We start from the raw sequence: 15,335 nt of genomic DNA on the forward strand, positions 1-15,335 counted from the left end.
CTTCTTCCTCTCTCAGACAGGGGTGGAGCACGTGAGGGCTCTTAAGTGTTGTGAATGCAGAAAGAGAAAAGGAAGAGAAAGAGCATGGCTGTGTTGAGCAGCTGAGTGTCTGTCCCCTAGACTTTTCCTGTTTCTCACTGTGAGGCTACTGTGCCCTAGGGAAGGAGTGGTGAAGATTGGGTGTGCTACTCTAGTGGTGGAGGGAAGAGTTTCCAAGCCATCAGAAGAGGTCACAGTCCAGGCAGGACTATGAATATGTGTTCTTCCTCCATTTTTAAAAGAAATGTTTTCTTATTCTTTGACTCTATGGCTCAACAACTTCATGGCTGTTTTCAGCCATTTTCAGCCATAAAATCATATGATTGTAGGATTTTTAGGAGTTAGCCACGAACCTTCTGAGCTGGTCTTTATTCCAGTACATTCATTCTCAAACTAATCTGCATACCACTAGTGGTTTGTGCATATCTGGGACATTGGTGCTCAGTTGCTGAGGCAGTGCTTCATGCTATGTTGCTGTGGTAACCCCTTGTCCTAATTTTGGGGAAAGTTCCTATAGAAAACCTGAAGAAGTCATAGCTTGTTCTTATTTAATTCTCCATGTTTTCAGAAAGTAGAGACTAGAGATAAATCTATCAAATATATTTAGCTTTTCTCCATCTAGTAAGTATTGCATACCTTTATGTTCATAGCATTCTTCAAAAATCTTGTGCTGTCCTTTCTCTTTAGCCTTGCTACTTGTGAATTTTCCTTTGGACCTTTATCTTTCTTAACCAATGCTTTACACTTCATGAATTCTAGTTTATATTGTTTGCTATTTATTTCCTGTTTTTCAGCTGTTTATATACTTGAGGTCATTTAAATTCATTTATAGTTGCTGTCAGAAGTTACCAACTGACCAGAGTGGGTTTTAAAACAAAATTGTCATTTGGGAAAATTGAATAAAGTATTAACTTTCAGTTTTCAGTTGAATTATGGTGTCCAAGTCTTCCTCCTCCTTTTAATTTTACTCATAAAGGCAAGAGAAGGGAAGTCTAGCATGTGACACTGTTTTGAAACATGGACTATGAATCATAGATTCATATTATGAAGGGGAAGAACTCAGAACACAACAGTATTACAATATAGAGAAAATATCTTTTAGTGTAAGGTCTCATGAGACACTACAGCAGTTCTTTTAGCATCTTCACACCATTTCAGCTTCCCACTGGAACAGATAACCCACCAGAGTAGACAAGTTCATTACAACTGACAGATTGTTGCAGAAGATAGGAGTTTGAACAAGCCTAACCTAACTAGGTCTTCGAAGGCAGTAAGAAGGCTTTATCTAAGCAAAGTCTGCTGGATAAACTTAATTTCCTAACTTGCAGCAGTAATTATTGCATTTCATCCAGTCCTTAGTAGACTTTGGTAAGCGAGTTCACATATCTGATTTTGCATGAAATTGTTGTAGTGTTAGTGAAAACCAAACTGATTTGTGTATTCTGGAAGAATTCTTCACCTGATGCTGCACCAAGTGAAGAATGACTGGTGTTACCAGTGTCAGCTGTAATTAAGAGAGAGCAGCTACTGATCCATTTGTTTGCTGTTTCTACTGCGCAGAATTTTAGAACAAATGGCTCTGAAAAAGGAGAATGCTGTTAAACTAATACCAAGTAAGATAGCTCCCATAAAGAACTAGTGGTTTGTTAATGCATATATGTATATACGTATTACAGATATGTAGAAAATACAGGTAGGCTTAGCATGCTGTACATGATTCTGTTTATTCATATTTTGGGCAGATTAATTGAAATGGTGAAGAAAAAAGATGGCAAGAATAAGGAGTTTGTAACACGAGAGAGAAATGATACAGTCTGGGTTGTCCTAGAATAGAAAAATGAAGGCTGGCTGAAGACATGACTGATATTTAAAAATACGCCAATGAGTAAACACAATGGAGGAGGAAGAGCTATTTAAACTAAAAGACAATGTTGGCAGAGGAACAAATGGGCATAAAATGACCATGAACAAATTTAATCTGGAAAGCAAAAGCTTTTTAGTTATCAGAAAGCTGTCTTTCAATGAAAAGGAAAACTCCTTTACGTAGCTCTTTATATGTATTTTTTATGTAGTTTGGTATGCTTATGGTTTGTTTTATATGACATAGATGTCTTCAATAGCATGGGATTTGATTCAGTGAGTAGAAGATCCCCTTGATTTCTCATCTTGCATAAAGCAGCAAATACTCTTGAGATATATTAATCTGTCAGGCAGTGCGCGGCCTTTGTTGAACAGCATGCAGTGAGACTGAAATAGTCCTTCACACAGAAAACCAGGAGACTTCTCTGTTCGGCTAAACTCCAGAAGATCTGAACAGACTGAACACAAAGACTTGTTTTAGGCCTTTGCAATGTCTGACATAGCCAAACAGAGCAACAGTTTTGTCTAAAAGTTGTCACCTCCATCAGCACTGGGATGCGGTCCTAGCACTAACCACAGTGCTGTGTGCTGCTTCTTGAGCTGCCAACACATATGCTCTCAGTCTTTAAAAATGAGGGTGTGAGGACCTGGACAAATGCTAATTTGAATAATTGCTTCCTACTTACCACAGTTTCAGCAATAGAAGACAATATTCCTGTGTATTTAAAAAGCTGTGAAATCTTCCCTGCGAAAGATGATGAGTAGTATTATTCATTCTTATTTGCTTAGCTGAATTTAAAAATGAGCCTAGAGGGAAAAAAACATATTTTTGCATATCGAGTAAACAGGATGTATTTTTATACCCTGTATAGTAAGCTTAATTTGAAAAAATGAAAATTGAATATAAACATCAATATTCTAATAACATTAAGGTAGGAAATTGGAATAAGCCTTAAGCTTCTATCTTAACTAATGCCACTGTTCTTTTTAGTGTTGTTGAATGCCACACTCAGGCAACAAACATTTTTCTCAGCTGTACTTTCTTGGTGTTGTCATTTTGTACAGTGCTATGAAATGCAGAAACCTCTGAACTAAGACACCTATTCCTTTTCTTTTTCAGCATCAAAACAATGATTCCTCCGGGGGAATGCCTCTATGCTGGGAGGAAAAGGAGGAAACCCATTCAGAAACAGTTAAGTATCACATTGATCAGGAGGCAGTTGCACCTCCCTCCGAATGTGTGTGCGAGAAGTGAGGTAGGAGGAATCCAGTCCTTCCATACTCTACTGGCCCAGGAGAGACCTAAGCTCTTTTGTCATTGTGAGAAACCCCAGACTGGAGGCTGGTTCCAGTAACCAGCTTGTACCATTGCTCTTACTCCCAAAGACTTTGTAGAAGTGTTATTATGCCACAATGCTTTCAGTCTTATGGTCTGATTTTTGGGTGGTCCTACGTGGAGCCAGAAATTGGATTCAGCAGTCCTTATGGGTTCTTTCCAACTCAGTATATTCTGTGATTCTTTACTCCAGAGAGGATGTTGTGTATGGGTCAGACTGTCTTCACCCACTGCTAGATGATGTCCAGAAAGAGGGCAGTGGCTATGGTGCACACCGCAGCATTCTACAGAGCGTAGTGCTGTGAGGAGCGATAGGGGCAGCAGTTTTCTGTAGGCAGAAGATACTGGTGGATTAATTATCAGCTGGGCAGTTGGCTGGAGGGAGTGGCTGCCACTTGTGTGTGTCTGTGGTCCCTGCCTCCTGCTCAAGGAGCCTCTGGGGAAGCTGTGTGTTGAGTGGTACCAGTGTGCTGGCACATTCCCCCTTCCCCCTTTCTTGGCTTAGCCTGGCTTGGAGCATCACTGCATCCAGTAACTGTAAGTCTGAAAAGTGGGTCAGATCAGCCAACTGAAAAAGCAAACTGGTGACTCACGTTTTGCATAAAGAGGGCATCATTTTTGAGACACTATTTACCATAGAATCACTTTCATTCGAAGAAAAATGCGAGGAGTTGTATGTATGAAGGCAGAGCAGAAACAAAAAACACAACAGGAGGAAAAAGATACTTGAAATGCAGGGAAAATGTTGTTATCTCTCAAATGCAAAATGATTTTGTCATAAGCCACTTGAAAACAAAGTCTTTTGATATAATTATCTGACATCTTCTGTGTTATATTTGATTGCGTAGTTATGAAACACGTTTGTAGTGTATTAATATTATGAACTAGCACTGACGGTCTTTGCAATTTAAGGATGAGAAGTTAATTAAAACAGATTTCTCTATTTGCATTTTCTCAGAGCTCCAAAAATAACTCACTTGGCTTAAAATTGTATATTTTGGTTGAAAGTCAAAAGGGAGTTTCTCTCTGAAAGTTTGGGTGCAATCTGTTCATTTTGTTTGCATTTTGGAGATTTGGAGATTTGCACGTGAACCACTTGTTGCCACTTAAAAAGATATAGGTATATATTTAATGTAAAATATATCACAGGTGACGATTTCAATAGACAAAAGCAACGAATGAAATAGAATATTTTTCTTGTGGCACCTGAGTATTAGATCCAAAATGCATGTGACATTTTTGCACTAGTGTTCAAGTATGCATATGGCTTCTTTATTCCTGCATGAGGTATGGAACTGCTCCAGTACGTGAAATTACCTCTGTTCAGAACTGTTTAGGTAACTTCTGTGAGAAAGGAGTGAGAGCTGCAGTTGCTTTGAGAAACGTTAAGCTTCATGTTTGGAGTGTGTATGTTAGCTAGAAGAGCTTCTCTCTGAGATGTCTTCTAGATAAAAGTAATGGCTAAGAAAGCCATTTGCTGTCAAAGGATGGAAATGTCCTCAGGAGCCTTTTAGGGAACTTTGCTTTCAAAAAAATCAAAGTAGAACATACCCTGAAAATAGCTCTGCTGTGAGTCTGTGGTGCAAGTACTTGAACATTCCTATCCACTCAGACACATTTTGATGAAGAAACGGTTCTTGGTTAAAATAAAGGGAATCAAATGCTCTGAGTTACCAGAATACTTAGCTCCCACACTGGAGACTGCCCTCTATTTTCTGTGGATAATTACTTCTCGCTTTTTGAGGACGATTTCTCACTTCCTAGCAACACTTGTCTCTTCCTCAAACCATATCTGTTTGTAGGCTTGGTCTCTGGTAAGCCTTTCCTCATTCACAGACTTCCTAACATTGCTCTAAAGAGTCTCTGGATTCCCATGACAGATCTACAGAGTCCAGGGTTCCTTTCAGGGTCTGTGTCCTCCAGTCCTAACAGATCTTACTGATGTTTGAGAACTATGAGATATCTTTTCCATCATGTAATCTTAAATTGTTTATCTTGAATTGAGAAAGGTACACTTTATTGAGCAGTACATTTAACCATGATTTTAATCCATGTTGTGCTGGTTTTGTTATCACATTTTTTGTCTTGTTTGATAGCATAGCACATTTTCCTCTATGGCCTTGTTCTACTTTTCTTCCTTTTATTCTGATAATGAGTCATGGTAGATACAGCCACCTGTTCTGGGAGGGGTATTTTTTCAGCCCGAAAACCTAATTTTTCAGGGAAAATAAGTTGATGAGTATTCTTTGTCCAGTCCAAATTATTATCTGTCTCTTTACTGTCCTAATATCCTTTAGAAATTTAACTTTCTATTGACAGTTCTGGGGTCTCCAAAAAAGACAGGGAAATCCTGGACAGAGTCCAGCAGGAACACAAAGATGATTAAGAGCCTGGAGCTCTTAATCTGTGCAAGGAAAGGCTAAGAGACTTAGGGCTCTTCAGTCTGGAGAAGGGAAGGTTGAGAAAAGATCTCATCACTTTTTATAAATATCTGAAGTGTGGGAGTCTAATGGAGCCAGGTTCTTTTCCATGGGGTTCAGCAATAGAACAAGGGGCACTGAGCAGGAACTATAGCACAGGAAGTTCTATGCTGATCCAAGGAAGACATTTTTTAATATGAAGATGACAGAGTACTGGAGTAGTCTGCCCAGACAGGTTAGGAGCCTCCTTCCCTGAAGGCCTGGATGGCTACCTTTGCAATGTTCTGTAGGGAACCTGCTTTAGCAAGGGGTTAGACTTCATGACCCCCAGAGGTCCCTTCCAACCCCAGTAATTCTGTGATTCTGTGAAGTGAGCTATGTGCTCATCTGACCAGGATATGTGGATTTCTCTAGGGATTTGTGGACTTTTAAAGGCCAGAATTCAAAAGACAGAGGTTCAGCGTTCACCGTTGCAGAACAGCTGGGAATTTGATGTCTCCCCATTGTTTGCGCATCCCAAGAAGCTCACTCTCTGTTAACATTTTGTGATCAGGCTATCAAACCAGGTGGCGATCTTGCAGTTGGCTTTTCATTGGGGATATCACAGAATGACAGTGCCCATTTTTGCAGTCATAGGACAATGGGAATTGTATTCTGAAGTAAATTTACAGAACAGTGATGAAAACACATGAAGAAGCTCCATGGGAGAACAAGGAACCATTTGACTATGAAAAAATGAGTAGAAAATTTGTATTACTGGGAAGAGCTAGTATATTTCATCTTCTTCTCCACACAGAATTAGAGAGACCATCTTCGCTAGATTGCCATTCTTCAGGCAGTGTATCAGGTTTAAGTTCTACCTTTACCCGTACAAATAAATAACAACTCCTAGCTGTTCTCCAGTAACCACAGAAAGCTTGCAAACATGCTCCATTATATGTGGTCTGAACTAAAGGACTTTGGCATTTATGGAATCAGATCAAACACCTGGAGCTCGGGGTGATTAAAAATTTTCCATCAGATATGTTTTCCATCCAGAAAACTGGAGTTTTGAGTAAAGGAAATATTTTCTACTAAGTGTTTGTTTCCTGTGGAAATCTAATATTTTGCTAGTAATTTGAGCATCTGAAAAATAAGGAGGTCTTGTTTTTAACCTCAGACTAAAAGCATTGCACTGGAATTAGTACCCATACTAGCAATGCTGAGGCAGTGCTTCAGGACAGTTTGAGAGCTTTGTCCACTTCATCTCAAGCCCTGGCAACTTGTAAAACTCTCTCCCTCCTCAAAACATTTCTTGTAATGTTTTACAGCTCTTTAAAGGCAAATTCAGCTGCCTTAGCTCTGAGCATATCTATAACTGCTCCAAACTGCCCAGTTCAGCCAGAACTGTATCAGTGCCAGGTTAAACAAAGATCTTAGGAGGTGCAGCTCTCTCCTTAGTTCTCATTTCAAAGCCCTCTGTGGCATAGCTTTTCCTCTTACTTGGTATCACACTATCCAACCTCTCATCTTCTTTGCCAGTGTCTTTGTGACCACGAAGTTCTGCTTTCTCCTTTCTGTGAAGGCTCAGCAAAGGTGTATTGTTGAAAGGGTACCTTTTCTTCCAAACAGCTTTCTCTCACTTAGTTCTTTTTACTCATAGAGTTGGTCAGTATCTGCACTTGTGTGGTTGGCACTGGGGCTGAGCTGTGCCAGGACACAGAGTGCAGTGCTCGCTCATTGTGGGTGCTGGTCAGTGTGTTGGTGATAACCATTTGCTCTGTTTCATGGTCTCTCTTCCCTTTCTTTTTTCACTGAAATCTTTCTGTCCTGTTAGATGGTTAGATTTTCTCAGCTGAGATCATCAGTTGGTTTTCACACTTCAGCACACTTGGACATCTTCTTCAGAGTGAGCTTTTTGTTATAAGATCTGGAGCCTCAATGGGCAGTGGGTAGGACTTGGAGAGGAGGGGCAGACACAGCACTCTTGGGACAAAGCTGCAGGAAATTCCCCCGCAAGCTCACCAAACTGGTTTACAACAGTGGCAATCTGTGGGTCTTGGGCAAATTGAGGCACTGAAGCACAAATGGCTCAATGTCTTATGAACCAATAACATAGAAAATGCTCTTTGTACCAGCTCCTCCACTCAGTCCTACTGAGCAGGGTCTGGTTTATGGTTCCCTGCAGGAATGCATCTTTTTTACTGCAGAGCAGAAGTTGGATGGTTTTGTTCAAGAAGCAAAGAAAGAAATGCTGGCTTTACTGTTTTAGGTACAAGTGCCACTTTATTGTAATAGGATTTTATGAAAAGCCAAGTAAAAAATGTATGGAGTGGGTGCTGCGTCTATTAAGACCTGATTTACGTAGTTTGAAAATCAGCTTTTACGCAAGCATGACAAGCATGGCTACCTTCAGCTCAAAGTAAGGACTAGAATTTCCGTTTGCCTCAAAAGAACTCCTTGAAGAATCTTCCTGCCTGCTGTTTTCCTTGAAGGATAACTAAGCTAGCTTTTCCATGAAGCTTGCATTGTTTTAAATCCTATCTACTTGGCACTTAATTACCATCTGCATCAAACTCACATTTGTTTGGATTTGCTCCCTTACTGAATCATTTCCTTGAGTTCTCAGGAAGACTCCCTTCTCCTGCAGTCTTTTTACACCATTGCCTATAACTTTTGGAAAATGGCATACTTTGCTTGGTACAGATGCAGCCCATGCATTTGCCATACGTCTCTGGCATAGAGAAGGCGTGAGTTTATGTGACAAAAAGGCTTTAACAATTTATATTCCATATTAATCTTGAACATTTTGACATGTTGATCTCCTCAACCTAATTTTCCTTACTGCAATTTTTTTTTCTGTGCTAGATTGCTTCCTAACTTTGGCAGGTTTGTCAGCTGTAAAGGGCAAGTAATAATATCCTACGTTCCTGACGTTCTACTTACCTGCACTCATTGCTTTCCAGACATCCTTTTGGTGATGTGAGAATGGCTGAGTGTCAGCGTTTACTCCAAAAAAATTAGTACCCGTTATGTACAAAGAGTATTCCTTCATTGTTGATGGCACTGTTTGTTGGATGTTTGCTCTTTCTCATAGAGGAAAGTCATTTATTGATTCTTAGTCAATAAAATCTCCCCCCACGTCCCTGAAAGCAACTTGTGTTGCTGAAAGGCCACATACAAATTTGGATTATTTTGAATGAAAAAGTGAGAATTACATTTTCACTGACACCTACCTTGAACATTTTTTTCATTCATTCTGTCTGTTGATGTTGTTGTGTCAAATTGAAGTGAAGGCTTGCAAAGGTAGCAATTTTTTTCACATTTGATTTGATTTAGGAGGTTTTCACTTAGCAGCAGTCAGCAATCACATGTATGAGACGTCAATCTTTTTTGACTAATTCCTAAATATGTTTTTTCCTAAATATTCACGATGCTAAATTAAGATTGCATTTATAAAAAGGGAACACTTAAATGATGTTGTAATTTAACCCCTTGAGCACCTTGTCAAATACTAGTGTTCAAAATTAAAATTATACTTGGAAAATGTAGTCGATGTATGGAGTGTGAAAATGCAGCAGAAAAGTGCTACAAGTGACCAGATGTACTCTGATTCTCCACTGGAGTACTATCGAAACTAGACAAGATTATGATCCTTGCGTTTAGTTTGGTGGAAGTGTAAACTGCTAAAACACGTATTTTCTTTCTCATTTCCCAAACTTGATATAATATTTCCCCTCATTTCCCTGTTGCTCTTTCTCTATATGTCTCTTCTTCTAGAGAAAGGGCTTCAGGAGGAGTGTGGCAATGTACTACAACACTAGCTTGAATTGGTGTTACGAGAGTGAGATGGAGACCAGCAAACACAGTAACTGAGTGCCCTGGTCAAATGTAGTTCAGCTGCAGCCCTGGGCTTCTGTACATCCGATGGATTTGTGCAGTTTACATCTCCAGTGGCTTAATTTTGGATAAAGCACTTGGCATTGCTGGGCCCAGCAAAATGGCTGTCTGCTGCAGATAACAACCTTCTCAATCTTCCACAAATGTCTTGGTGCTTTGGTGTGGACCACTCCTTACTGCTGTGATGGTCACCCCAAAAGGTTGTGAGATTGGTGCTGAAGTGTATGCTCAGAGAAGCTGTAGGTGCCCCATCCCTGGAGACGCTCAAGGCCAGGTTGGATGGGGCCCTGGGCAGCTGAGCTGCTGGGGGGCAGCATTGCCACAGCAGGGGGCAAGAACTGGGTCAACTTTAAGGTCCCTCCCAACCCGAAACATTCAATGATTTTGTGATTTCATGGTTCCACAACTCTATGATTAGATTCACAATTTTACCTGTACGACTTTAATCTGTCTTCTTTCTCCCACTTGATAGATTTCACCTTGCACGTTTTTGCAATAGGTTTTCTGTATCATCTGGCCCACAGTGAGGTGCATAACAGGGTTCGGTTTTGAAGAGTGTTCAGTTTTGAAATGTGGATAACACTGTTCTATGTGTTTTGTAAGGAGTATCAGTGTTCTTAAGAGAGAAACAAAAATTTTACCTTCATTATTAGTGATACAGAAAGGTAAATGTAAGGCTGTTCTCAAAATTTTTGAGTTTGGGAAAATGATGACCCTTTATATTGCTTCCCATATTCTTTTAATCATGTCTGAAGACAGGCTCTTTTCTTAATTATCTCCTGACCTACAGGTTAACTCTGGGTCATTAAATGGAAGTCACTGAGATGCTTTCAATGAATACACTGCATGTTGAATGGGTTCATGCATTAGTCATGGTAATTTTCCTTTACTGTTCTGACACTAATTTGTACAATGCAGATGAGGAATCATTTTTCCTGTTGTTCTCTAAGGCACAGAGATAGTACCCATTCCTCTAAGGTCAGAGGGCCCTGACTAAGAGATATTATCTCTCCATCTATTTTCCACCAGGCAGATATGAGAAGAGAGGCCAAAGTCCATGTCTTAGTGCAACGCAAAAGGGTAAATTTCAGAATATCTTTTAAGCAGGGGATAGAAACTTAACAAATTTGCATAGATGCATGATTAACTACGCCTGCTATCAACTGATGGCAAAAAGCATCTCAATCTGTGGTTGTACTACCTGCAGGTAAAACAGGTAATCGAAAATGTGACTCTCTTCTCCACCACAGAAGGCCTGCAGCTGGAAATGAAAAATCAAATCCTTCAAAGAGGCACAGGGACCGCCTGAATGCAGAACTAGACCATCTGGCCAGTCTCCTGCCTTTCCCACCTGATATAATATCCAAGTTGGACAAGCTGTCTGTGCTGCGCCTTAGTGTCAGCTACCTACGAGTCAAAAGTTTCTTTCAAGGTATGTCTCTTTAAGATAGCAGTATACCTTTAAAACTCTCCCTCTTATTTATAACTGCTTTCTACTAATCTTGAGTAATATTAAAATGTGGTGTTATGTTGGTAAAGTAAGAGAAGAAAGATCTAACCTCTGTTACTGAACGTACTTCTTTTGCATATGAGGTACTGCTTTGGAAATGTTGAGCATTTCCTCCTATGCTTTTTGTGTGTTTTTTACCAAATAATGGGATAGCCCTCACCCTTCCTTAGTGTACTGTAGGAAATAGGAACACATGACTGTAGAATACTTAAACCTGAAAAGAGGCTTGAGGTAGATGTGAAGTTGTAATACCTGTATCTATGTTGTGCTCCCTTTTTGAAGCCTATTGTACGTGTTTGCAAGGTCTGTTTAAACACAACATGAAAGTAAATCAACTACCGTACCACCTGTATTTACTGTAAGCCCAACAGGAAATTGGGTTGCTTCAAAGGTCAAAGGGATCACGTTCGTTTGGGATACATGTGATCTGAAGTTTTAAGTGTTGACTAAAGCTATAATAGCTATGCTTTGTTTTTGTAGCTGTCTGGCACACTGTACAACAAAAGCCAAATGTACATGTTCAGATGCACATAATAAGAATTATTCCAAATCTGCAGACCGTTTTCATTTCTTGTGTTACTGTAGTGTTTGCAAGAGTGAAATCTGTATTAGGGATACAGCAATGAAAATCCTCTCAAAAATTGTTAAATAAAAGAAGGGCAAAAGCCTTTTTGATGGAGTATAATCAACCAAAACTTAAAGGTGCACCGAGGAGGTGAATGACAGGTTTTTTTAAATGTTATTTTCATTTGCTACTCTTTCCTACTTTTTCCTTATCTATTTCTTATTATATACAGTGTATACAAGGGATCCCTATTATTATTATTATTTTACTGAAGAATGCTATTTATTTGTTGGCCTCTTGCTCTTTTTAAATTTTAATGTAAAAATAATGCCAGATTGCACGATGTCTTTCAAGCTGACATCATGTTACAGTTAGTGATGTTGATGATAGCAGGAGCCTCCCATGTCAACGGTAGCAGTTGGCTGCCCAGCCTCTGTCATCCAGGAGTTTGTAGAGTGCCACTGTTTCCCTCTGAACACATACCTGGGCGTCACTGCCCCTTCTCTGAGCCATGCTTTTATTTCCCTTGGATTCACAAGGAAGAAGTTGTCTTCAATTGCCTTTACTGCTCTTCTGCCCGAGTTTCTAACGCAGATTGTCCTCTTTTTTTTTTGAAGAGATGGGATAAAATAAGTAAAGACAGACTTCATTACTCTGAAATGTTCCGTGTTTCAAGAGATTTCATTTAATTTAATCCTCAAATTACCTAATTGGACACATAGTTTGTGTTCCCTTCATTCTTATTTTTAAAATGTTTACATTGTGAAACTAAGGTTACAGAAAGCATTGTTTATAGTAAAGGAAGGAAACTACATGCCATTTTAAGACAGAGAGCAGGCTGGAGGTTCAGGAGCGAAGGAGAGGTGAGCTCCTGAAACAGAGCTGGAAAAGACATGGATGTTAGTGTCTGGTAAGAGCAGGAGCTGCAGCCTTGGCTGCTCAGTGTCCCGTCATGATCTACTTTCTCATGGTTGTGTTGTGGAGAAATGGGGCAGAACATGATTTTTTAACCAAACCATTGGTAAGAGGTCATCTGAAAAAGCAAACAAAGATTGTCTCCAATGCTTGGATCTTTGTTGTGATGATAAAGCATAGAAGAGCAGGAATGGTTTATTTGTGGCTTTTAAAATCTAAGGATGGTACTAAGTTGGGAGTTGTTATAAACACTGTGAGGACAGAGAACAGACCAATGGTATGCAGAGATGTTACAACATTGGATAAAAGCATGCATGTATATCTCTGGAAAAACGGACCTAGAAAATCTGTACTAATTCATTCAGGGACAATTAATCCAAAGGAACTGGTGTTCAGCAGGAGAGGGTAACCTGGAAAATAGAATGTAAAAACAATAATCGAGGAAGGATAGTGGTCAGCAAATTGTTCCATGCTTGTAATATGATATGTTGACATAAACAAGAAAGCCAAGTGTGGATTTTGGTCTGTTTGCCTAGAGGCAGCATGTCGCTAAACAGGAAGGTTATAATCCCTCTCTGCATGAGACCAGCATGACTCCATCTGGAATGCAGCTTTTTATTGTGGGCATCTCCTGGTCACAAGGGCATTAGTACATATAAAGGGGTTTGGAATAAACACTGGCAAGAAGCAACTGAAAAACTGAATGGACAGAAAAAAAAGAGTAAAGTTAGCTCAAATGCATACATTTTATAGCCTGTGGCTGTTCAGGAGAAGGCTGGTCTGTAAAAGAGAAGGAATTGGTTAGGGCATTTTAAAGTGGTGCAATGAAAGACCTGAGAAATGATGTCCATGTTGAAATTTGGCTCAAGCATCAAGTAAAACATATCTAACAAGTTCTGTTCAGCTATCCAATATTACTAAAATTGGTGTAGTGGAGATTCAGGACATTCAGAATTATAGTCACCATTTGATACATAGGCATGATCGTCCTTCATTTAGAATGCTGCTGTCTGAATTCAAAAGAAGTGAATCTTAAATTCTCATGTTTTTAAAAAGAGTTTGTAATAATGCTGTTTGCAGTTAAAACAACAACAACAACAACAAAAGCCAACACTTGAGCCATATTACACATAAATTCACAAAGAACAGTGCATGTTCAACCTATAAAAGTTCAGCAATTCCTGTGACAGTTATTACACACCTTCAACTGTCCCAGAAGTTTCCAGACACACTCATTGACTTGCCACTAGGTGTCCTTTCAGTAGCTAAGCTGGAATCCTCGGTGTGCAGCATAAATGTTGCAATTTATAGTGATCAATAATAGCCAATCAGGGTGCACAGAGTGACCTTACCATATTGATTTTCCTTTTCAGAGAATTAGGAATTAGGAGATTTTAAATGTTCACGAGTCATCTGTTCTCTTTTTGGTGACCATGGCAGGTTAATAACTTGAAGCCAGTTCATATTAGTTAAGTTATGCAAGCAAAAATTCTGGCTCCTTTCCGAAATTTAGATCTGGTTCTTAACACAAATTTTCCTAGTAGTCAATTCAACAGTCACTGTGGTGGATTCTCTCTCTCGTTCTTAGAAACATTTTCATTTGGCTTGGGAACAATTCCTCTGTCTTCTTGGCTTACGGTACTCGGATCTCTGTAATCAGTTGGCAGTGGCACTATTAATAGTCCCACTCCCCCAAGCTATATGCATTTAGTCATTTTGCATTTTCCTGATAAGCACTTCAAAATGGCTTGAAGCCGTACCTTAAAATCTCACCAGATCTTTCGAATAAGGCAGCACGGATCTGAACCGGCGCTTAGACTGAGAGACATTCAGCAGCTACAGGAAGCTGTGCTGGTCATTGGCCTGACAAAAATTCATCTTTGGCTGGGGCTGCTGTGGGAATGGAGTGGCACTTAATGGCTGTGATCGCTTGAGTTCGCTGGACCTCTGGCTTGGATGTTTTCCATCCTGGTTGAATTGTATTCTGCTTTCCTTTACCACTCTTGATGATAAACCATTCACTAGCTCTTATTTCTCAAATTTTCCAGTGGTGGAAAAATGGCAGTCTTATTCCACTTTAAGCTGGCACTCTTTTTGTTTGGATTGTTTCCTTCTAAGGCAGCTTTTAATTCTGCAAATCAATATGAAAAGAATAGCACCTTGTTCTTTTAGCATCTCAAGTCTGTTCTAAGAGGCAGTTCCCTTAAGTGTACGAGTAAGGAAAATACAGTGTAGGTAGACCAGTAGGCAAAATAAGGATACAATTATTCATTCTATGATTCTATGAATTAGAACTGGAATTTAAATTTTCTATTTTTTTCAGTCCTTGGTGTAACCAATCTTATATTGATATGGCACTCAGACTTTCCTTCAATATGCCATTCAGTAGAATCATAGAATCATTTGAGATGGAAGGGACTCTTAAACGTCACCTAGTACAACTCCCCTGCAATGAGCAGAGACACCTACAGCTTCTTCAGATTGCTCCAAGCCCCACCCAGGCTGACCTGGTGTATCTTCAGGAGTGAGGCATCCACCACTTCTCTGGGCAACCTGTGCCAGTGCCTCACTACTCTTATTGTAAAGAACTTTTTTCTTAATACTTCTAACCACAAGCTTTCCTAACAAATGATAGCTAATGTTGCTCAGTGCAGTCTTAGCAAAAGTAGGGACTTTAGTAGGGGTGAATCTTTGGGTATTCAAGAAGTGGGGACATTTTAAATAGTTTGCTGCTTAGAAAAAGAGTGATTTAATCCAATATTTTACCTTAGTTTAAACACTTTATGCATGTATTTTGCCTGCTGATATACA

General features: G+C 39.6%; 1 protein-coding gene across 1 annotated transcript in view; it reads left to right on the forward strand.

Moving 5' to 3' along the window:
* The first annotated feature begins 3,029 nt into the window (after positions 1-3,029).
* AHRR (aryl hydrocarbon receptor repressor) overlaps positions 3,030-15,335 on the forward strand; it is a 65,093-nt gene continuing 52,787 nt past the window's right edge. Inside the window, exons 1-2 of the mRNA XM_065752826.1 lie at positions 3,030-3,091; positions 10,785-10,966. Of these exons, the coding sequence (XP_065608898.1) occupies positions 3,030-3,091; positions 10,785-10,966 (244 nt within the window). The remainder of the gene's footprint in view (positions 3,092-10,784; positions 10,967-15,335) is intronic.

Source organism: Cyrtonyx montezumae, unplaced genomic scaffold, assembly GCF_038088225.1.
Source record: "Cyrtonyx montezumae isolate F1298 unplaced genomic scaffold, pur_monq_1.0 scaffold_8, whole genome shotgun sequence".
In the NCBI taxonomy this organism is placed as follows: Eukaryota; Metazoa; Chordata; class Aves; order Galliformes; family Odontophoridae; genus Cyrtonyx; species Cyrtonyx montezumae.